We start from the raw sequence: 25,707 nt of genomic DNA, 5'->3' as shown, positions 1-25,707 counted from the left end.
TATGGTAGCCAAGTGTAAATTATTGCAGGGTAGTTGGACCTTAATCTGACATAGATCCTTTTCAGTTTTGCAATGCAGGAATTGAATGGAGCATCTATGTTGTAATTTGGAGTCCCTGAGCCATCATAAATGCCATTTTTATTTGCTCTTACGATAGGTGGTGATTGTGTGACAATGTTGTCAAACCTGGGGCAGTACCTTAACTTTGTTTGCTATGGCCTTCTCCAGTCTTTTTCCATGCTTTAAAAGGTATATTTAGACAAGTCTGAATTTATCTGATAATAGATTTAGTAAAAATATCTCTCCCCCGTGTGTGTGTATACCACTTTTTTTTTTCTTTTTTTTTTTTGCGCTGGAGTACAGTTTCCATAGCACTGGTGTCTTTATAAAGTTTTCTGCCATTGCTGTGTACTAGAAATTTCCTATCAGAATAAATGCTTCAGCCTTAGCTTTCCTATCAGAATATATGCTTTTTTAACAACTTTATGAAAGATTTTGTTTTTCAATTACACTGATATAAAGTGAAAGATTTTTTTACACCAAAGTGAAATTTTTTTTCCGACTAAGTTTTTTACTGTTATTTCCATTCGCTAAAAGTGAACTTTTATGTTAGATTCTTTTCCAATGAAAAATATTAAATGAGTGAAAAACATATCTAGTCTAATTTAATATTTTTCAATGGATTCGTTACATTATCTTTTACAAATGGATTGTAAAATTAGGGAATCCAGTGTTACCTTATTTTTTTGGAAGGAAATGGATGTTATATCCAAGTTATATTACCTTATTTTTGTGGGAGGAAATGGATGTTCATCTACATAATTCAGAAATTTTATTTTTGTTGTAGGATTTTGAATTAACAGAGTTAAGTTCAGTTTCTAACTGTAGGACTTTTACTTTCAGTTGAAGAGACGGCAAAGACTAGTCACTTTCAGACAATGACTGGTTTAGGTTAAGTTTGTCCTTCCAGCCATCGGGATGATTCCAGCAGTACTTTCAGACTAACTAGTTTGGGTTGTGTCCTTCCAGCCATTAGGATGATTCCAGCTAATGCTGAAGGTGGAAGAGGTCTTTTATGTTCTTCCAGCCATTAATGAAGGATGAATAGACTTTGTTCTTCCAGCCATTAATGAAGGTTCTTTCAGCCATTAATGAAGGTTCTTCCAGCCATTAATGAAGGTTCTTTCAGCCATTAATAAAGGTTCTTCCAACCATCAGGATGATTTCAGTGTTCTTAACAGCCAATGGTGAAGGATGAATCAAACTGTAATACAAAAAGGTTCTTCCTAGATTGTACAGTAACCTTGTCATTATGGCTGTTGCTGATGAGTTTGTGTTCAAGCCATTGTTGGAGGATGGATCGTCAGGATGATTCAAGGTACTACTGAAGGAGGATGAGAACTTCAGTGTTCTTCTAGCCAGTGATGAAGGATGAACCATCAGAATGATGCTAGCTATTGCTGAAGGAGGATAAGACTTCAGCCATTGATGAAGGATGACCTGACTTATCACAAAGGTTCTTCCAACCATCAGGATGATTCCAGCTGCTACAAATGGAGGATGAGGATTTCAGTGTTCTTCCAGCCAATGATGAAGGATGAAACAGACTAATACAAAAATGTTCTTCCACAATTGTAACATTGTCATTATGGCTGTTGCTGATGAGTTTGTGTTCTGTTGCTGAAGAGTTTGTGTTCTTCTAGCCAGTAATGAAGGATGAACCATCATGATGATTACAGCTACTGCTGAAGGAGGATGAGGACTTCAGCAATCTGAAGGAGGATTTTTTCAGCTATTGTTGAAGGAGGAAGAGGACTAAAGTGTTCTCCCAGATTTGTCCCAAATGTTCTTCCACACTTGCAATGGAGGATGAGGACTAAAGTGTTCTTCCAGACTTGTCACAAATGTTCTTCCATACTTGCAGTGATATCTTGATATAGCTGTTGCTGACGAATGTGTGTTAAGTGTTCAACTGCTGAAGGTTGATACATTAATTTTAGGATGTGTGTATTCATGTCAGAGAAGAGGACAAGATTCCACCTGAATTGCAAACTTTACTGACAATAGAAATTTTTAGATCAGTAATTTCAAACTCCGACTACTGCTATGACAACCATACGTAGTTGTTTTAGTTAATGGACAAGATGAAGTTGATTAGATGTCGTAGTGGAGTCGAGTACTGCAATTGTCCCTCTTGAAGGATGTTATATGCTATACATGTTCAACTACTGCTGTGAGAGTTAAATTGTAATTCCATACATTCGGATTTGTTTATTTGAAGTTTGAGTGGGTGTTGTAGTCATTTCCATATGTAATTACGTTTCTTCTCCATTAACCATCTTGAAGTTTGAGTGGGTGGTGTAGATTTTGTTCAAGTCGTCAATGAAGTATTTGGCAAACTGTGGGATAAAGTATTAGAAAAAAGTTAACTCATTTTGTACATTCTCATTCTGTATATAACGTATACTAAGTGACATTCTTAAGTGATGTTTTAAATAAATCCATTATTCTTTATTTCCTGAAAGTATAATTTAAAGAGTTTTCGAAAATGAACCAAATAAAATTAAGAAGTACTAATGATTCTGCTTTTAATTTCCTGACTACTAAATACTTGGAAATTATCCCAGGAATAAGGAAAATTTAATTTGATTTTAAGTAAAATAAACACTGAAATTTTAAGAAATAAAAAACGAACACTTGCCTGTCTCAATTCCTTGAGCACAGGATTCACATGTACCAACACATTCGTAAGCTCTGGTGAATTTTCTCATTTCCTATAACATTTTAAGCACTTCTACTTAAAAACATTCACAGCCAATTTCCTGAAAGTGATATAAACCACTGTACAGAGTGCAAGCTTAATTCACAAAATTAAAGTACTTTGAAAATTCTGGTAAAAATTCAGTAGTGTTAAAGCGGATTTAGAATTTATATTACTGACTACTGATAGTTTTGTTTGTATCTTTGTCAAATAGACATAACATAGTTATAAGCACTATTATGAAACTGTTTCAATACAGCATTAAAAGTCGAAATAAGATATAGTATTACACTAATTTACACTAATTTTGAAATTAAAGTTTTCTGAATGTGTAAGAAGCTGTATAGTAAATTTGTCAGTATATACTAACATGCTAGGACAGAAAAATACTTGAAACTTAAGAGCAATGCTTAAAATAATAGTTGAACTATATGTACCATTTAAAAAAAATTAAGAGCAATGCTAAAAATAATAGTTGAACTTAAGTACCATTTAAAAAAAACAGAAATCAAAGAAGAAAATAAAATAATACAAACTGGAAACTAGGAGCAAAGTTAACAGCCTTGAAATACATTTTAGAAAAAGGTAAAGATAATTTTACAAAGAAAATTAAGAAAAATCTAAAATAATACTGGAAACTTGGAACAAAGTTTGAAATGATAACTGGGAACAAAGTTAACAGCCTAGAAATAAATCCTAGAACAAAATAAACATACAGTGTTTTGAAGCTGAAAACTTAATTAGCCACAAAAACTTCAAAGAAATTTTACTAAGTCTCTCTTAATTGATGACATATAAAGAATTACAAATTTTCATAATGTTTCAAATTGTCATTTTCCTTACCTGTCACAATCCATGATTATATAGAACTCCTTCAAAAACCATCTTCACGTTTGCTGTAAGGTCTGGCGAATTATTCCGTATATCTTCAAGACAGTTTATTCCATCTTTTTGAGTAGTTTCCCTTAAACATTCACAGTCACTTTCCTGAAAGAGGCATAAGGTACTGTACTATAAGCAAGCTAGAATCTTTTAAAACATTCACAAGAAATTTATAAGCATTTATCACTAACACTAAAAATTCACAAATATAGACCATACACTAATACTCAACTGTTTTAGTATCTTTATACACAAGTCATTCACAAGCTAAAAATACTTATGGCCTACTGTGTACTAGCACAAAAATTTTTTCAAATTATAGAGAGTATACAACAAATACCTGAACACAGAAATGGATAAGTAATGAAGAAGTTCCTTTCAGTAGTTTCAATATAACGAATAAACTTCTCTAGCAAGATTTATGGTCTCAAAAAACTTATGGAGAGAAAAAAGATAAAAAAAACATTACCTTCCAAACTGTTTGTAGCATTTACCTCCATGATATTCAAAGTTTGTGGTTCCTTTGTAATTCCTGCATTCAGGAATGAGAGAGAAACTTATCCTTATCTTGAATGTTAGAGGGAAGGGCTTTCATAGTGAAACACCATAACTTCGTAAAATTCTCCTGGTATTCCATTACATCAGAATCGACTCCTCAACTTCTGCATAAATGAGAAGATTTAACACCCGAGAGGGTTAGACCTAGTGACAAAAATACAAAAATGTTTTGTTAACATCAATAGTGCCATTGTAATGACTAAAAGAACATTTATGTGGAAAATAATGTTAACACCAAAGGAGCCATTTTAAAGATTAAAAAAATATTTATATGACAAGTTATGTACTCTGGATATACGTAATCCCATCTTACCTGTTCCCAAATTAAAAAGAATTATCAATGGCTCGACTATGTTTAGATATTAAACTTAATGGGAAGTCCTCAGTGTCATTAAGGTAAATCTAAATAACTCCGCGTCGGGTTCTGCTTTGGAAATTACAGTTTCCTATAGTATACGGGTTGCTTATTAGGACTTTACCGTTATTCTTGGGCGGTCGACTGTAATTAACCTCCAGGGGCCAGTACTAAACATGGCGAAATACATTGGAAGCCCCAATCCCTAGTAGATGTCGTATTTGCGGTTACGTTTCTTGCTGTCCGTGCGGTGTTATGCTTTAGAATTTACCAATATTTATTCGGACGACTGTAATTAACCCCCCCAAGGCCCAGTGAGGACTGCTTCTGTAGAAATACCTTTAAATAAATGTAACAGGTAAAGTCTTTAAACTGTAACATTTTTCACCCATTTTTCAGCGAATTAAATGCGGCCGCCCCCCCCCTTTTTTTTTTTATTACAGGAATTGCTCCTGGTATAATTTTGATGCCTAGAATTTGAAAGATCTTTCTTCATATTGAAATACGTACTTTTAATTCCAAATCAATTCAGTTCATACAATTTTGATCTGGACAGGTTTCAGTTATAGAATAGATGGAAATTTACCTTGCAAAATCAAAGGTAAGTCATTTGTTTTTGTAAAACAAAGTGGGTGATATTAAGAAAACAAGTTTAATGATGTAATTAGTACTAAACGCTGTAGGTAATTAGTACTACACGCTTTCAAAATGGTTTAAGAGTATGACTTTCAATACTTTAGTTCATTTTTCTGATATCAATCCCTGTTCATATTGTTAACAGTATATGAGGGATTGAAAGCTTAATAGTTTGTCTCATTTCTTAGACACAGGAATATTAAAACATCCTTGAAGGGAGTGTTCTAATAACTAACCAGCTCTCGTGACGTAATTTCCTAGCTACTGATAGCGTTATGAATTCATTTGAAGGAACCAAAGCTTCTGCGAACGCTTGCTACAGGAATTTGGCGATCACATTTTCTGCTCCGGCATAACTGTGAAGCTGAGGATTTAAAAGATATGAGTGATTTTCTCTGTACAGAAATGCTTAGGGTAATTCTACAGAATAGTTCTGCACGAACTACAAGGAAAGTAACCGCGGATACGACATCACTAGGGATTGGGACATCCAATGTATTTTGCCGTGTTTACTACTGACCCCTGGGGGTTAATTACAGTCGTCGGAATAAATGTTACTTAAAATTCTTGTTTTGGAGGTAAAACTGCATAGAAAAACCGCAACTGCCATAATCTATGCCGCCGCGGAATTGTAATATAGATCTACCTAAATATTACTTAAAATTCTTGTTCAGTAGGTAAAACTGCATAGAAAAACCGCAACTGCCATAGTCTAGGCCGCCGCGGATAAGTACCCTAGATCTACCTATTAAAATTCTAATTCAAATGTTTCTGGAGTTCCAGACTCTGGAAAACACATTGTTTTGATATATCGAAAGAAGACACTTAACACATTCTTGTCTTTATGCGAACCATTCTTTCCCACATATCACGTACACCAATGCTTCCCCTCACAAATCACGTAAATCACGTTTCCCCACATAAATCACACAAAATTCACCACACAAATCACATAAAGCACGCTTCCAACACAAATCATGCTTCCCCACACAAATTACAATCACGCTTCCCCTCACAAATCACATGAAACACGCTTTCCCACACAAATTACATAAATCGCACTTCGCACACAAGCCCAGTGTTGCCACAAATTCCACACACAGTGAGGAATGGTCGCTTAAGCAACAAATACTAACTCACCAAGTTTTTTTATTTCTGCCTGTGGGTAACGTTTTCTTTATTGTTTTAGAGTAATACTCAAAGAAAATGATGGGGCTACTATCACAAGATGAAAAAAATACACATGTTTGTTAATCTTTCACTCTCATACTGAAGATTTTATAACTTAATGAATTTATGGAGTCGATTTCACTATTAGTGGTAAATCAGTATTGACAGATGATTACCTATAGTTTATTACATAAAGATATGTCTTCAAAATATGTGAAGATTCATTTTAATTAAAAAAAGTTATTGTTATGTAGGTGGGAAAGAATATGGAAAGACCAAAAGTTATTATGAAATATATTTCATACATAAATACAAAAGCAGACAAAATATGATTTATTCAATTAACAAATATGTTGAGGGCAATAACAAAGATATATATATATATATATATATATATATCTATATATATATACTATCACCATATTATCATTTAATGTTTGCAAGGATGTCAAACATTGCAGGAGTAGGTTTAAATCTATAACAACAATCATTGTCCTTCACACCCTCAGACACAACGGTTACTGCTTGGAGAGCTGGTATCAACAATCTGTTCCTGGTGTCTGTCTTGATTAAATTCAATTTGGAAAAAAATTTCTGCAGCTGTGTTTGTCGTCGGTAAAGCCAAGACCTGGAGTGCAAATTGTGAAAAATTATGAAACACATACGTACCCTCGTTATCTATTATGCTACCAAGCTTTATGTAGAAATCAGTTATAGTGCAATCTTTAATATCTTCTGGGATGTCAGTGGTATCTAAATTCCGCCACTCATTATCAAGAGCCTGCAAATCCCCCCCATATATACGAGGTACAGATATGCAAAAGTCACTCAGAGTAGGAAGAGAGCTCCTCGTCTTACTTTGCAACACCTTTTTTGGGTGCAAGATAGATGCCATATACCATGAATTGTTGTTGAGGTCAAATCTTTTCTTAAGTTGCTGACACATCCTTATGAAAAAATTCCCTACATCTAGAGCGTACATCGTCTACCATAACCTTATCCTGCTTATACTCATCCATTTGCAGAAGACCATGAACCTCTGATCCCAAATATATCTGATGAAGTGGCATGTGATTTACAGCTAAACTTGGATCGAAGGCTACAAGGTCGACATTGTCCACAACATCACTGCGGCAAAAATGTCTTAATAGAGTCTTGTAAAGCTGAATAATATGTTCATGAAGCAAATGAATGGATGGAGCGTCTTGCTGAAACATAAGATTGAGTCTATTAAATTTAGGAAGAATGAAATTTAAAAAATTTAGGTATAGAAAGACGGATGGATCCCTTAAATTTTGAACAATGAATTCAACTGATTTTAGTCTTTCCTGCGCCTCAACTTTAGAAAAATAGAGCTTCAAAGGCACTCCATTGTTCGACTACACGTTCAACTGCTGCGTGCAACGATAACCATCGTGTAGCACATGGAAGTAAAATTTTGTGGGGCTTTGGGACAAGAAATGTTTGGGCAAGTTTCAGTTCATGCTTCCGTTTTGCACTATGGGCAAAGTGTGTATAAATATTTCTTACGAGATCTTCGCAATGCCTTGGTAAATATTTGACTGCTTCTGATGCACATAAATGAACACAATGACAAATACATTTGAAAATAGCTATCCCTGGAAATTCCTCCCTTAACCTACTGCTAATTGAATTGTTACCTTCCATAATATTCGCTGCTCTATCAGCAGCGAAGCCAACAAAATTTTCTAAAGGTATGTTATAGGACTGCAAGGTGTTCATGATCAATCTAAACAAGTTCTCCCCTGTTGATCCTACCATTTCGTCATACATATTGATGAGTTGCAGAGTGCCTGTCTTGAAAGTTTCCATGTCTTTGTCAAAAAATTTGACAACTATTGTCAGACATTTCGTCGTGCTAACGTCAGTACTTTCATCAGTGATATGGGAGAATTTGTTTTCTCTTAGTCTACTGGCTAAGTCATTTGTCATACACATACGTAGCGCTTTTGTTAACTCTGTGCATTTTGTTTTTTTCATGCACATTGCTTGAGCAATGTCGGAGTCAGGGAACATAGCCTTGCATAGATTTACCATGTGGTCGACGATTGTGAATGGCAACTTATGTTCACAGATGAAGCATACCATCAAAATCATTGCTAAAGCAACACTCCCGCCATGCTGTAAAGGAACTCCATGGTCCTCTTGCTCCATTTGCTCTCTCCGTTGTGTAAGAGCTGCTTCATTTGCAGCATGAACCTGTGCGCGCTATTAATGAAAATCAATAAAACATCAATATGGATGAGGTAAAAATCGGTAATAACAAACATTGTGTATAAAATCCAAGAAATAACAGCAGTAATAAATACCAAGATTATATTGCAACCTCACTCAAGAATGCATACAAACTGCACAAAAATTGTGCATCATATTTTAATTTTATGGATTTTGTAAACCAGTATGATTTTGGAATATACATTGCCTTATGTCGCTTGATAGTTGTTAAGTCAGCATTAAATTCCTTGTGACAAGTACCGCATTTAGCTTTAGTTTCGTCATCTTCAACTCGAGCTAGCCAGGGTTTGAATTCCTCTTTGGTCAGCCATTCATCCCGAAGTTTTCTTTTAGCTGCCATGCCAACCTGTTATTAGATATAGTTTTCCAAGAAAATCCGAATAAGCTTTATTACTTCTCTCTCTTTCTCTTTCAACCAACTATAACATTCTTGATTCTGATTTAATATAAAGCTTCAATGATTTGCAGACTACGCAATACGAGGAAAATGGATCTACATAGGTATTTATATCAACGAAAAGTTATTTTTGACATTTATCATATATTCATTTTCAGTAAAAAAAAAAAAAAAAAAAAAAAAAAAAAAAAAAAAAAAAAACAAAAAAAAAAAAAAAAAAAAAAAAAACTTAGGCTAGAACTAACCTTACACACGAGTAGCGTTGTATTTTGGTTTCAGCAAAATTTTGAAGCGGTTTCAAAGAGCCTCTGGATGGAAGACAAGTGTGTCTTCAAGTGACTTCGAAGACTTGGTTAAGTTAAATCATCAAGTTGTACTATTTCACTTGCAGATTTAGGATGCATTAAGCAATACCAAATCTTTGAATATATTTTTTCTTTGAAGAGGATGATAAAAAAATAAGGTATATATGTACATTTTAATATAACTATTATATCTTCATCCTCCAATGAGTCAGCATTTCTGTGAATATGTAACTATATAATTAACAAAATATGGAGTGCAAAATTATTATGGATACTAATGTACTAAGAATATACAGTATGACATTTACATAGGGAATGCAACCTTGATAAAGCATGTGGAATTTTTTAGGAATATCTGTAGAATGTGTCTATGCTGTGTCCATATGGCGACAAATTGGCATCTAGAAAGCTATACTTCTTGCCAGATATGACTAGAAAACAGCAAAACGGCAACACTGATCACGAGTCAAAGCAAAGTGAAAGCAAACTGGTCCCTCCAGTGGCTAGCCAAAGCAAGGACCCACAATTCAGGAAGAGAGATTTCCGAAAACCAAAGTCTTTCTCAAGTTTCCTTGGTCGACGAAGACGCCCTCTATGATGATCCCGTTTTCTTTCAACTCATTTTCGAGGTCCGTAATGTTTTTTTTTTTTTTTTTTTTTTTTTTTTTTTTTTTTTAGAAGTCATTTCATTTGAACTCCACCTCAAATCTTAGATGCTACTCCAATCATTTTACTAATGAGAGGATTTTTGCATATTTTTTCTCATAAACACCAACCAAATACATATTTTTTCACTCTTAGACTGAATGTTAACTGATCTCGTCTGGTAAGGAGCCCCACCATTTTAACATATCTATAAAAATTTCATTTTCCCCAGAATTTCATCATTTCCAACATACTAACAATTTTTTATTCGCTTACAGTATTTGACCTATGTAATTAGTTCTCTAGCCACATTAATTTACAATTTTCTCAAGCGTATTTAAGATAAAATATAACAGCTCAATTATGTGATATTACAGCAGACGTACGAACTTATATAAGATCTCTTGTCGTAACAAGTATGCATTTGACGAAACCAGGAAAGAAGGTTATTACGAATCTAGAGATGTTGGACATCCAGTAACATTAAATCTGTCCAGTGAAGATGTTTTAATTAAATAAGTGGGTTTAATTAGCAGTAACCAGCAACATGTCATCAGCAGGCAGTTAAGCAGGAAGTAGGATAATCCTCTGTTACCGCCCAGCAGAAATTTTCACTAGAAACGAAGGCAGATATTATTAGATGAGGGAAATCTGTTGCATACTTGAGCTTACCTATTCCCAAAATGAGAACAGTAATGAGAGATTTAACTCCCTCTCTCTCGATAAACACCCTGGTGGTGATGGATGTGAATAATTCACTCAAATTCAAATTCAAATTCAAAAAATTTATTGACAAAAAGGCTTCAAAAGGAGCTGTTAGTCTTGCTAGACAGCCCACTCAAAAAAAAGAAAGTTACAACTAGTTTTAACAAATGGAAACACTTTCTACGTAGATAATTTCGGAATTACACAATGTGAATTTACATGAACCTTATAAGACTATTTCACAAAATCAAAATTACACAATATTTAATCATAGCTATAATTTTCATACAACAGACATTCTATTAAAGTCCTCAATTTCAGTAGAAATAGACTAAACACTTATTTGCCAGCACAGGAACAATGAACAACGGCAGAAATAAGAGACCTTCACGGAAACTAAATCTTTACATCCCAACACCATTATTCTTACCACGCTTTTAATGTAAATTTTCATTGCATAAATAAATTGGTAAGAAGATCACTGGAGATGTTGACATTGGTAATACTTTTGGTAATATTCTGAACAACTGGAAACCGGTATAGGAACACAATAAAGCTTTTCGAATATGCAAAGCGTTGTACTATTTGCGCTCATATTTTTCTAAATCCTACAGCAGCACTGCTTATAATATATAAAGTTTAAATAAGCTCTGAAGCCCCATGGGCCATGGACTTTTTAGCAGTAGAAAGGAACAGAAATATATAAAACTTCATATGAGTGGAAACAAGACTGGAAGGGGATAAATTTCACCGTGAGAATAACAGAAAATGACAGACTACAGGGTATGTTGATTTGAAAATTGTTTAGATGAACTTTTGATATGCCCTGTATTTTCAGTGTGTAACGAGATATTACAGTGTCACTCACACACCTCCCTTTTCATAATAAAAAAAAAAATCACATCAAAATCGTACAACTGAAAACAAGTCTCAATATTAGCCAGAAATTATATTTATTTACTGTGGCGAAATAAATAACGCTATCGTAACTCTCACAACCAAACCCCCCCCCCAAAACCCCACCGGGAGCTTTATAGAATTTGAGAATTATATGCCCCCCAACCCCCACAAACCCCACCCTCTTAAACTGCGGCAAAACCTTAATTAGAAGACGGATAGCGGTTACAGAGCCATCTGGCGACTGTCTTGCGAGAAGCATTATCTGTTTAATGCCGGTCTGACATTCTCCTGGTAATTCGAGAAACGCTTCTCTCTCTCTCTCTCTCTCTCTCTCTCTCTCTCTCTCTCTCTCTCTCTCTCTCTCGTGCCAGAGCAGCCCACCACAATGAATTCATCTCCTTGAAAACAAGACAAGCTGAGCTTCACAAGGCCTTGTCTGGAAGACAACCGCCAAAGGAGTATTCAAATGAAGTCACTGTAACCTCTCCGCTGTTATGTCTTCATCGTTAAATGGTTCGACGAGGCTAAATTCAATGGAAATGTGAAATTATTCTCGTGGTTGACTATTTAGGTTTCAATACTCATATTTACTCATGTGACTGGAGATGTTTTGATGGAATGATATGTAAATTGTTTATATTACTTTATCATTTAAGAAGCTCTGATTTTGGAAAAACACTGTAATTGTTTGTTTTGAAATTGTCGAGAGGATCCTTTGTGTTAATATGTATTAATATATATATCTATATATATAGATATATAATATATATAATATATATAAATACATGTATATATATATATTATTAATATTCCCTGGGCAGGAAACATGCCCAGATTTTGCCAAACATATTTCTGCATCACTAGGAACTCAATTTTATGCAGAGCAACGACGGGACTAAATAGTGTGTGTGTGTGTGTGTGTACGTGCACGCGCGCGCGTACATAGAAATTAAGCAAAATGCCTTAGAAAATCAATATATATCGAACAGTATTAGCACTTGATAGAGAAAACTATTCAAACCATAAATTAAAAAAAAAAAGTTAACAAATGTTACAAACTTAGGTGATCAACGTAAGCTTCTCAATTAAAATACTATTTAAAAAACTCACTTTTGGGGAGTTTCAATTTTAGAGATTTCGATTCAGCCCCGTTTCCCAAAGGTGTTACATTTGAAAGAATGTCCCTCGTTGCTAGAAAGCTCGAGAAAGATGGGCTACTCGTCAAAGTTCCCGGGAAAAAAAAAGGACGAAAGAACTTTCAACAATTTTGTCTCGGAATGACAAGTTCCCTTCCCCCCCAACCCCCAACCCCCGCCCCCAGACGCTCTCTCAAGCCACAGAGCAGAACAGAATTCCAACAATGGCTGGACTTAGACATCTGCTAAATACCTTTGAACTACTGTGAGAGAGAGAGAGAGAGAGAGAGAGAGAGAGAGAGAGAGAGAGAGTCTTTGAAGTTCCACGGTAAGACCAGGAGAGGGTCTGGATGAAATCGCGTCTCAAATGGTGATTTTTGAGAGAGCGACCATTACGTCACGCTTCGAGAAATTTAGGCAGAGGTTAATCCGTTAGAAAGTTGTTTAATCTTATGAGTGAGCCTCCTAACAATAAACTGGTCTATTTTTAACACTGCGAAGCCCCAGAAACAAAAGCCTATTTTTGAATAGGGACAAGTTGATATTAGTTTTTTATATTGCATGTAACGTTTTCTGCTAACTTCAGAAAACTGACAAACAGGCGCCCACGTCTTTACAGACAAACTGTTAATAAGTCTTCAGGAGAAATTGTAAACCGTGGTCTAACGCCTCTCTCTCTCTCTCTCTCTCTCTCTCTCTCTCTCTCTCTCTCTCATCCCAGCAGTGCAGTGGTCCCGGTATCCTTATATAACTTAGCCCTTAGTGGAAACAAGGTTATACACACACACATATATATTATATACATATATATATATATATATATATATATATATATATATATATATATTAGTATATGTATATATACATATATACATAATGTATCTCCTTGCATTACAACTACATACAGATTCAACCTTAACATTACATCCAACGTACGACCCAAACCATAATTACGCTTTAGAAAACAAAACGAAAAAAAAAAATAAAATAAAAAAAAATCACGCAGTATTTTACTCATTTCAGGCTGATTCTCCCAAAAAGCTGATGATGATGATGATGATGATGATGTTGATGGCTTTTAAATATTTACCCAGCGACTCGCTGCCGCACATGCCGCAATTGCGGCCAAATATACCGCAGTGGATAAATATTGGAAACGGCTTTCATAAGTGCTCGAAAATGCTAGTGAAAATATCTGGGTCCTGCTCCTGTTTCGTTTTGACGTGTGTGTGTGTGTGTGTGTGTGTGTGTGTGTGAAGGTTTGCTTGCTTGCTTGCTTGCTCGCTCGGTTATTCTCATATGTCAAGGCCAGGGTGAACTGGTTATGATCGTGGTCGATTCTAGAAGATAAACAATAATTCTCTCTCTCTCTCTCTCTCTCTCTCTCTCTCTCTTCTCTCTCTCTCTCTCTCTCTCTCAGGCTTCCGCATAACGTAAAAATTTTAAGACCCATGACACAGAGGTATTAAATTGAATTTCATGGTCATACTCCAACGAAACACTCCCTATTCCCTACTCAAGATGCACTTCTTACTCAAACACACTCTCCTTACTCCAACACAACACTCCCTATTCCAACATACTCTCCAAACCCCAATATACACTCCCTACTCCAACATATACTTCCTACTCCAACAAAACACTCCCTACTCCAACATAGCACTCCTTACGCCAACACATTCCCCGTGCCAACGTAACACTACCTGCTCCAACACAACACTCCCTACTCCAACATCAACCTGGAGCTATTAAAGAAATTGCAGGCTCACAATACGACAAAAAACGGATCTGCTTCGTAGCAATTTTTTTTTTCTTTTTCCTCTTTCTTTCTCTAAAGCCTTTTCTTTCAGCAAATGGAGTTGGAAAGACGAGAGAGAGAGAGAGAGAGAGAGAGAGAGAGAGAGAGAGAGAGAGAGAGAGAGAGAGAGAGAGAGAGAGATGAAAAGAAGCCGAATACACGGAAAATAAATTCTCTTTCTACGAGTTTTCATTTTCGTTCTTTCTGCTTTTACTCGTTCGCTCCTTTTTTTTTTTTTTTTTTTTTTTTTTTGAAAGAAATGAAAATTCAGCGGTGGAAAGAAGGAATATGAAGAATTCCCCATATACTACGTTCCTCCTGCATTACCCTACAAAAAAGTATATATAAAAATAAAAAAAATAAACATCTACAATTGAAGTGGTTCTCTGAACTGAAACAAACTGAAACAATCTCTCTCTAAGTCTGGAAATATCTGAACTATTATTAGCTTCGCGAGGGAAGAACAAATGCTTCTAGTTTTTCAATTTTGAAAAGATAAATTGTTTCTCAAATTGTATCCTCAAAAGAACGAAAGAAAGAATATATAAAGAAAGAAAGAATATATATATGTGAGTGTATATACTATATATATATATATATATATATATATATATAACATATTTGTATATATATTTATATATATGCATGTATATATATATACATATATATATTATATGTATACATACGTGTGTGCGTGAGAATATACATATAAACATATGTATATATACATATATATTTAAATATATATACATATGTGTACATTAATATACATATATATATATTAATATATAACAAAACAGAACTGCACATATAAGTTTAACACAATGCAGCATTTCCAGCGATAACAAGAATTTGTATAAAAAGTCAGACGACAAAAAGGTTACACAAAAAAATACGCAGCGGACGAGAAAGAAATCAAATTCTCTTGGGCGCAAATGTCATCAGTCGAGCTATGAAATTAATCAAAGCGAAGAACGAAAAGAAACAAAAACAAAAATGCAAAAGCAAAAATAAAACAAAAAAGATGACAATACCCAAAGACAACACGGGAAAAATGATAACACAACAGACGAGCCGAAAAGGAAAATAAAATATAAAAGAAAAAGATTTCTTGTCAAAACATAACATTTTTATATCCACGGCAGAGAGAGAGGGGGGCCAAAGTGTTTGGAAGTTTTTCCACTCCAAACCTTTTTGGATCTGTCGACCAAATCAGCTGATTGGGTCGACGGTCCCGAAGTGACTAATTCCTTAATTTGCATGGATAATATATCTTAAGTCCCGTCATTATTCTTAATGCTTATGTGAAGGAATATATATATATATATATATATATATATATATATATATATATATATATATATATATATATATATAGCTTCATTAAGATACAGAGAATGCCTGATTTTCCATGAAGAATAATTATAATCGATGATTATTGAATATACCCCTTCGACGCATTTTGACACAGATGTATAAGCATACTCTTACTATGGAGCATTTCCAAGCAAACAATTATATATATATATATATATATATATATATATATATATATATATATATGTGTGTGTGTGTGTGTGTGTGTGTGTGTGTGTGTATGTATGTATATATATATATATATATATATATATATATATATATATATATATATATATATATATATATAAAGTATACTCTTGCTTTGCAGTATTTCAAAGTAGAGAAACATAAATTTGCTTATGCATATATATACCCAAATACACAACACACAGATATATATATATTATATATATATTATATATATATATATATACATATATATATACATACAAAAGGATTACATGTAAGGCCAAATACCTTACAAAAAAAAAAAATTGCCTCCACTCCCCCACCAGTCTAATTATTTTGGACGACGGCTACAAAACGTCGGCAACAGGTAAGCCGTCTCTTAAAAATTCCCCGGCGCCTAATTTTCCTTATCATAAACTTGACCCCAGCAGTCCGCTTCGGTCACCTGCTAACGCTGTAAAGCGCTCCGACCTTAATTTACTCGTGATATAAAGGTCATTTCAGGTCGCTGTATGTTGCGTTTTCTCACGAAAGTAATGTTTCCCCCTTTTTTTTTTACGTTTCGTAAACCTCGCAGGTTGGAGAAAATGGATTCTTACGAAGGTGCCTGGTTGAGAAAAAAGTACTGGAAGAGAATTTGAATAGTTTCTTATTGGAGCTATTTACAAAATATGAGATATATATATATATATATAATAATATATATATATATATATATATATATATATATATATATATATATATGTAGATGAAATATTTTCATAGGGAAGAAACCCACCAAGCAGGCCATTGACTGGAATTATCATTATTATTAATGTAGTTTAACCAGACCACTTGAGCTGACTTTCAGCTCTCATAGAGCGGACCCGAAGGATTAGATTAAAAAAAAATCATGTCTAGGCCAGAGGCAAAGCTCTGGAACCGAAATGTTTATCCGGTGTGATGACAAATGAGTGAAAATTAAACTCAAAATTGCACAAAGGCGCACACTCACACTGAAACACATACACACAATAAATACATTTACTCACGTATCCATACGCACATAAAAAATAAAATCCTAAAAAGCTAAGTGACATTTAAAATTTTTGTTTTTAAAATTCATTAAATAGGCTAAATAATATGTTGCTCATTAGGAAGTAAGAGAAGGTAAAGGGAAATACCGAGAGAAGAGATCTCACGTATTGAAAAAGAAATGAATTGACAAATAGACATGAGTGTATTAAAAAGCAAGATGAATAGAATTAGGGCAATAATGCATTGCATCGTTACTAGAACTTACTATGAAATTCAGGGCCTCTGTAACACGGTTTTTTGGATTTTGCTCCTTATCAAAGCATCGGATGTAGCTGAAAGTTGACATACGTATATTTTACAACTACACACAAATTTTGTCAGCATTATCAATACCCTAAACCCGATAGTTTTAATTTTTATAGAGTAAAAATGATCTAGCCGACGCCACGGCCAATGATTGCGAGCCAAGAGTCGAAAAACATTCATTACGTAAGCAAGGTAAACATCGTTTTACGAAATGTTGCCCCACCCATCCACCAGACAGAAACCCATTCACCTTATTCCATCGGCTCTGAAACCCATAGTAGTCAAGAATGGCTAACAGGATTTGGAATTGTCCCCGTGGTTGCAAAACTGCATTTGTCTTACGACTTGCAACTTTATACAGTCAAGAGAAAGCCCGTGGCCATACTTACTATAGCCTGAATAGGTAATAATTCATCTTCTAGTTTAAATCCAATGTTTATGGTCTGATTTGTATTTAGCGCAACGTGATTATAATACTTGTAATGTCATTCAGGATTTTGAACATTTCCATTAACTATTCACTATGCCACCAAGGGAGAGAGAGAGAAAGAGAGAGATTGTATGTAAACAGTCTTTATATAACTATTTTTGTTAAAATAAGATTTTTATCCAAAGTAAATACAAGCTTATATGTGCTCAAATCTCCAGCAGACCAACGGCTCATCCGATATAATTTTTTTTCTTCTTCTTTAGTCTGTACGACCATGTTGGATATGAAGACTTTATGAATGGCGGAACGATACATAGATGTGGGTGGGGTATCTGTGCTAGCGTAGTAATACTACTGTAGCAGTAGTGCCGCAAAATTAGTAATAGCAGCATTATACATGAATTAAACGTTTAGGCCAACTGCTGGGATCCCTGAGGATCATTTAGCACTTTTTACAACTACTCGAGAAATGAGTTTTTATAGCCAGAAGTTAGATTTTCTAATACAACAATGTCCATGATAGCCTTCATTGTTATCCTGAATTATAACGAGGCCAAAGTGGGTGGAGCCTCATGAAGTCATCATTCTGACGATAATTATTGGTGAAGGTTTAAAGCCAAAATACGGTACCGTCTATTTTTTTTTCTTTCTTTCTTTTTCAGTAAACAGGTAGATAGCCGATAAATAAAAATTGCTTGACATTGGATACAGCAGTTGTCAAATCAAGCTTGTCTACTATGTCTTTGAAAATTACAAACTATTCCCTACATCTTGTCAATCTGATTGTGACCTATAAAGTAGGTTATAATTTCTTAGGACCACTATTTTGGGAGTTAGACTAATAATCGAAGTGTTTTTGTATTTATTAACATATTTTGTTGGTTTGTTCATTATGACAATTATCAGTGGAGAGGTTCCAGAGTTCATAAAGGTGTACTGCTTTGCTTGTATTTAAATTTTTGTCATTGTTGCCAGAGGCATAGCCTACGTTACGTATAGCCAATCATCCATCGAGAAAGCGGGAAGAAATGCTGTCATAAGTTACGTAACGAGTGCGTTCGAAACCTTTTCTCTGAGTAAGTTGGCCCGTCTTCAAAAACAGTCACTTTTGCATTATAAGTACCAAATTTATTCAACCTACGTAATGCAGAATACAGTCAAAATTTATGTGTAGATATAATGTGTATTCTGAATAAGCGTTATATCTATGAAATGCATAGATAAAAAGTTATTGCCAAAAAACCGTGTTACAGAAGCCCTGAATCTCATAGTAGGAAGTTGGAATTGCACCTCATCCTCTGGGAGGCCGTTCCAGAGTCCAACGGTGTGAGGAATAAAGGACCTCTGGAACTGATAGATAGATAGATAGATAGATTTAAAGATTTTATCATGATGCCAAGCACTAGAGCAACTAAGGCCATTCAGAGCTGCAACGGAAATTGACAGTGAAAAGGTTTGAAAGGTGTGGCATGTGGAAAGCCTCGCAACTATATCATCAATCAATTGTTAGGAAAGGGTGGAAAGTAAAAATGAAAGAAAGACAATATGAAAGGAGGTACAGTAAAAGGAATGAAATTACCACTGTTCAGCGATTACAGCAATGACTATATAATCACAGCTAACGGTGACAGCATCATCATCATCATCACCATCTCACTATGCTTCAGGATACAAAAAAAGGGGGCGGGGACTAATTACCATCTCATTCATCATCCATCTCCACTATGGCTTCAGGATACAAAAAAAGGGGGCGGGGACTAATTACCATCTCATTATGCTGCAAGTTTACGCGACAATTTGCCACGAAGCAAAATGGAAGGTGATGCATTGCGCTATTAACCGAAGCCACAACGCGAAAGTGTGGTTCCCTTGTTATCAGCCCGAGCACACACTTCCCCAGGGTGTTTTCAATCACGAAACTTTCCCCTGGAAGAACCGACAGGTATTTGATCTCCGGGGGCCTCTTGCAAATGAGAAAGCTGTAGTGAATTACCCGTTACCTAGACTCAGCTCTGTGATGAGGAATGATAATGTGCTTGCTGCCAATGGTCAACAAGATTAGAATTTGTCTTCTATGATGGGGCATACCGTAATTTGGCGAATATTTAGGAACTGAGAGTCAAAAGGATGTGAGACGATTACCGGTTAAGTAACACATTTAGCGAAAAGTCTATACATTAGAGAGACTCTCTCTCTCTCTCTCTCTCTCTCTCTCTCTCTCTCTCTCAGGAGTGACAAAAGTAGATGCAATGACCCATTGGTCGTAAGATAGGTAAATCCTGACATAGAAACTGCTTTCGCAAGCAAAATATTCCACGAACGCAAAACACAGGACTCTCTCTCTCTCTCTCTCTCTCTCTCTCTCTCTCTCTCTCTAAGGAAATATTTTGGGGAAAAAAGTCAATCGGAAGTGAAAGAGGACTGTCGCGTAACATGTCTGTGTGTGTGTGTGTGTGTGTGTGTGCGACAGGAGTGAATGATAACGGTCAACTGGCTGTATCCAAGACAAAGCAGAGAGAGACAGAAAAAGAAAGAGAGAGAGTTCTCCTTCTACTGTTCTTCCATCACCTCCTCCTTCTCCTCAACTTCGTCTTCCTCTCCCCCTTTTCTCTACGTACGTATATGTTACACGAACATTCTGGCTCTTCTATCATTCTCTTCCTAGCGTCGGAACTCTCTCTTCTCCGTTCTAATCCCCATTTCTACCAGATGCTTTCTCACTTTATCTCTCTCTTATTTTCCCATTCTTCTTCTTCTTCTTCTTCTTCCTTCTTCTTCTTACGTTTATGAACTCTTTCCTCCGTTCTAATCCCATTGCTACCAGACGCTCTCTCACTTTATCTCTCTTCCTTTCCCATTCTTCTTCTTCTTCTTCTTCTTCTTCTCCTACTTCTTCTCAGCGTTTATGAACCCTTTCTTTCGTTCTAATCCCATTTCTACCAAACAGTGCCTCTCGCTCTTTATTTCTCTCTCTTCCTTAACTTTCTTCCTCTGACTTCTTCTTCTTCTTCTTCTTCTTCTACCTCATTTCCCTCGGCCTCCCATTCCTCTTATCTCTGATGAGCTCCTTCGCTCAAGTTTGACTCACGAAACAGTCCCATACAGAAAGTTGCTGCCTTCTCAGAAGAACGAGTACTTAAACTTCGGTCGTTGGGCGTCGCCTTTGTTTACAGTTTCTGCCCAGAAGAAGACATCCGGCGGAATTGGATGGATTTCTTCCGCCGAGGCCGATGGAAATGGATGGCTGGGTGGGTCTACCCCACTTCCAGACCGGGTACTGTAGCCTATATGCTCAATGCGAGACCCTTTGTTGTTGTAGTGTGTCGTGGTTATAATTCGACGGTAAACAGTTTTTTAAAGGGCAGCCATTAAAAGAATGAATATTTGTTGTTGTTGTTGTTGTAGTTCATTTAAGGCGGGAAAATGGGGTCTCGAAGATTTTTTTTACTGTTGTAGTGTTGTGGTTATAATTCGACGGTAAACAGGAGTTTTTTAGAGGGCAGCCATCAAAAGAATGAATATTTGTTGTTGTTGTTGTTGTAGTTCATATAAGAAGGGAAAATGGGGTCTCAAAGATTTTTTTTCTGTTGTAGAGTGTTATGGTTATAATTCGACGGAAAACCAGGAGTTAATATAGTTCAGCAATTGAAGAATATTTATTTGAGTTTTTTTTTTTAAATGTTCTGACATCCAAAAATATAAAATGAAAGCAAGGGTATTCAACCTGAGGAGATCCTTTGCTGTTAAGGTGTTTTCCGGTTATAATTCGATTGAATACAAGCGTTAATAATGTTCTATCGTTGAAAAATTAATATTTCTTGTTATTATCAATCATTTTAGGCTGAAACATGAGGTTTTAAGACGTTCTGTCATCTAAAAACATTGGATGAAATCGAGGGTACCTACTCACCGTGAAACCCTTCTGTGTTTCGGTTATAATTCGATGGAAAACAAGAGTTAATAATGTTCCCTCATTAAAAATGAATATCTGTTTTTATCATCTTTCATTTCAGACCGGGAAATAAGGTCTCTTAAAATGTTCTGACATCGGAAATTGCTAAATGAAATCAAAGGCATTCACTGTCAGACCCTTTGCCGTTGTAGTGTTGTGGTGGTATAATTCGATGTTAAAAATATTCTCTCATTAAGAATGAAATGCCAGTTGCTTTAAGCGTTCGTTCACTAAATATTAAATTAATCCAAGGGAAAAAACTTACACAAGATTTGATTTAAAGAAATGACTGTTTAGAGCCAAGCACTGACTCTGGCATACTAAGCCATTCAGAGCTTAAGAAAGAGAAAAACATGGCGTTCGAGCGGTTGGACAGAGAAGTTAAAGAAAAGAATGTCTCTACTGAGAGATTTTCAGAGAATGAGAAACGTCTCATCGATTTTCGATGTTTCCAAGATCTCACTAAAATTCCCTGGAAGAATAATCTCTCTTTTTTTTTCTCGCCTTTTATTTTAATTTTCCCTTTCATTTCATTTTTCCCAAAGAGGAGTAGAGAATGTGTGTGTGTGCGTGTGTGTGTGTGTGTGCGCGTGTGTGTGTGTGTGCGTGTGTGTGTGTGAGAGAGAGAGAGAGAGAGAGAGAGAGAGAGAGAGAGAGAGAGAGAGAATTGTTATCATATTTTCAATGGTTCGAAAACAACTCCCGCTGTCATATTTCAAGAATATGCCATTGTCTTGAATAATATAGTTTACCCAATTTGGTTCATACCCACTCACTCCTCTGCCATGAATAATGTAAAACATTTGGCATTTAGGCTCTATGCTCCATCTACTTTCTGTAAAACTCAAACACCTCGACTTTTCCCATTAGATAAATATTTCGAAAGCTGCCTCCATGGCAACACAGGATTCTCTCTCTCTCTCTCTCTCTCTCTCTCTCAGAGTGACGAAATCACGTGGATGAAGTGAGCCATTGGTCGCTAGATAAATCCTGACATGGAAACTGCTTTCGCAAGCAAAATATTCCACGAACACAAAACACAGGACTCACTCTCTCTCTCTCTCTCATAGGAGTAACAAAAGTGGGGGGAAATGAGCCATTGGTAAACTGACTCAAATCCTGACACGGAAACTGCTTTCACAAGCAAAATATTCCACGTACACAATTCGTTCCAAAAGTTGGAAAGCAAAGCCCATTCACTCCACACGATCTGCTGCCTTGCTTAATGCTAGCTAGCTGTCGCCTTCAGGTGATGGTAATTTTGACGACAAAACCCGACAATTTCCCTGTCAACTTCTATTTTATTTTATTTTATTTCTTATTTTTTATTTTATCTTATATTTTATTTTTATTTCATTTCTTATTGTATTTTTCTTTTTTATTTTTTATTTTATTTTTATTTTTATTTTATTTTATTTTGTATCTTATTTTATATTAGTTTTTATCTTTTATTTTTGTTATTTTAATCCTAATTTTATTTTGTTATTTATTTATTTACTTAATTTATTTATTTCATTTACTTATTTAATTATTTATTTATTGAACGCTTGCGTAGACTTTAGCTCGTACCTGAATTCATCGACCCTGCACATTATTACTACGGAGTTCGGAATATGCCAAAAACGAATGAGAAATGTTTATTTAAATTCATTTATTTCTGGAATTCATATAGATCTTGAGGTGAAGTCAGATATCTACAATTGCTTTCGTCGGAGAGAGAGAAAGAGAGAGAGAGAGAGAGAGAGAGAGAGAATTTTTGGTCTTTACATATATCTCAAACAGTTTAACTTGAACTAGAATCGTTTTAATTTACCTGCCAAATCTGGCGCCAAAAAAATCTTAGGTGAACGGTTTATGGGAGGGGGCGGCGGGAACGCCTGGTCATTACATATTTCGAAAACACAATCACATTTCAAAGCCAAACAAGAAAATGGAAGTAATCCCAGAAAAGACGTTTGAAAAAAAAAGTAAACGTTGGTTTTGGACACAAGGTCTTCTTTGAAGTCTCGAAATGAAAACCAATAATAAAAGTTTTAAGAGACTTTCTGTTGCGGCTTCGAAGAGCTACGTGGATGATGGCCAAACCCGCCTCCCCCTCACCCCTTACCCACCCCTCTCTTCCCCCGACCCCCTGTCCCCACCCCCCCTAAAAACACACTTCTCGGGCGTCTGGTATAAAGGACACCAAAGAGAAACTTCAGCAGCTTCCTTCCGTTAAAAGGGTCAGTTCCTTCTGAGAAATGGCTTCCTGGTCCATAGCGCGTTATTTTGACACCATTTCCTTCCTTTATTCCTCTCTCTCTCTCTCTCAATTCTATTAGGGTGTTGTAATGAATGTTGCAAACATTACCTCCCTCTCTCTCCTCTCGTCGTCCGATTCTCTTGGTCTCTCTTCCTCCTCTCTCTTCTCTCTCCTCTCCTGCATCCTGCCCATAAGAAAAAAAACCAACCAGAAGATTGTGGATAGATTCTTTGAATTTGACGACTTATCTTTTTGACATTTCTCAGTAAATATTACAAATATTCCAGTTTTTTTTATCATATCAAGTTTTGGTTTCCTCTGTATGTTTACTTTGCCTTGATGTTTGTTTGTTTGTTTGCATGGTGTTTTCACGTTGCATGGAACCAGTTGTTATTCAGCAACGGGACCAACGGCTTTACGTGACTTCCGAACCACGTCAAGAGTGAACTTCTATCACCAGAAATACGCGTCTCTGACCCTTCAATGGAATGCCCGAGAATTGAACTCGCGGCCACCGAGATAGCAACCCACTGGGGCGCTTTACATTGCCCTGAGAAACCTTTCGGACTCGTGAAAAAGCCTTGTGATTTACACACTGCCATCTATCGGCATCTCTACAAAACCTTAGTCTCTCGAGTTATGTAAATATCCCATTGCTTACGTTTCCAAACAATCTGTAGCCTACCTGATGCGTTGCCTCTTACTATAATAAACCATGAAAGTTCAAGCTAATCATAATAATGAACCCTAAATAAGTTCCTCTCATTATTTTTCCTCTCATCTTTTTTTTATATTCTTTTTCTCATAAATCTCTCCTTTCATTTTCCACCCTTAGTTATCTTTTTTTCCACAGGCATTTTCGAAGCTTCTCTCTTCGGGAGGCTAACAATGTCCTACAGCCCTATCGTCTGACCCGCCATTAAAAATTGACTTCGTTAAAAACAAAACATTTTCTCTGGGAGCCTCCCCAAAAAAACAAGTTTATTTTTAATTTCTCACAAAGTGGCTTTGTTTCCGAGTCGTGTACTTCTTGTTTTGAATGGTTTCGATTCGGGTAATGGCGAGTTTGTGATTCTAAAAAGAATTATATATATATATATATATATATATATATATATATATATATATATATATATATATATATATATATATATAGTAGGAATAAAACAGCAAACAGCCATCGTAGCATTTTAGATTTATTGGCCAAATTTTCGAGACTACATGTCTCATCATCAGGGCTGTAAAATACAAAGAATCAAAAATTAAAAAAAAAGACTCAGTTAAAAAAATCCACAGTCTAAAAACAAGAAAAAACTTAAATTTAAAACAAACAAAAAAAAAAAAAGCTAAAACATTATTAAAAAACATTGAAAACCTAATACGGAGAAAAAAAAAAAAAAAAAAAAAAAAAAAAAAAAAAAAAAAAAAAAAAAAACTTTTTAAAATTATATATATAAAAAGTTATGGTGTTAAAATGTATTGTACCTTGCTCTATCTGAGCTAAAAAACTGAGTGACATCTCAGTTTTTCAGGAGGACGACGTCAACTTAGGCGATATATAAGACCGTGGAAGAGTTCTGACTGTTAGGGAAGGAACAAGATGTTTAATAGTTAATGATTCCAGGATGGAGAGAGAGTGGTCATTGGGTTTTGCTTGGGCGATAACATTAAAGTCTTCATAAGTGAATGATGTCTTGCATTTCTTACA

The 25,707-nt window shown here is 35.4% G+C and overlaps 1 protein-coding gene and 1 long non-coding RNA gene across 4 annotated transcripts; both read right to left on the bottom strand.

Annotated features, from left to right (window-relative positions):
* Nucleotides 1–824: 824 nt before the first annotated feature.
* On the bottom strand, nt 825–4,675 carry LOC135207161 (uncharacterized). 3 transcript variants are annotated; one of them, XR_010312905.1, is made up of 5 exons: nt 4,515–4,675; nt 4,113–4,345; nt 3,605–3,748; nt 2,702–2,822; nt 825–2,399 (listed from the first exon to the last, which is right to left on the bottom strand). It is a non-coding gene; the product is annotated as an uncharacterized LOC135207161 (long non-coding RNA). The 3 variants fall into 3 exon arrangements; XR_010312904.1 differs by having other exon boundaries at nt 4,113–4,305; XR_010312906.1 differs by having other exon boundaries at nt 4,138–4,305.
* Nucleotides 4,676–7,703: 3,028 nt separating this feature from the next.
* Nucleotides 7,704–8,471, bottom strand: LOC135207160 (uncharacterized). Its single transcript, XM_064238741.1, has one exon. It carries the CDS (start codon nt 8,469–8,471, stop codon nt 7,704–7,706), a length of 768 nt encoding a protein of 255 aa, XP_064094811.1.
* Between the last annotated feature and the right edge of the window lie 17,236 nt (nt 8,472–25,707).

Source organism: Macrobrachium nipponense, chromosome 32 (genome assembly GCF_015104395.2).
Source record: "Macrobrachium nipponense isolate FS-2020 chromosome 32, ASM1510439v2, whole genome shotgun sequence".
Taxonomy (NCBI): domain Eukaryota; kingdom Metazoa; phylum Arthropoda; class Malacostraca; order Decapoda; family Palaemonidae; genus Macrobrachium; species Macrobrachium nipponense.
Note: the sequence above shows the minus strand (reverse complement) of the source record. Positions and strands in the feature narration are given on the sequence as shown.

Bases quoted from the DNA above. Each gene is read 5' to 3' on its own strand.
- LOC135207160 (XM_064238741.1), bottom strand. From the start codon at position 8,471: ATGGTATGCTTCATCTGTGAACATAAGTTGCCATTCACAATCGTCGAC.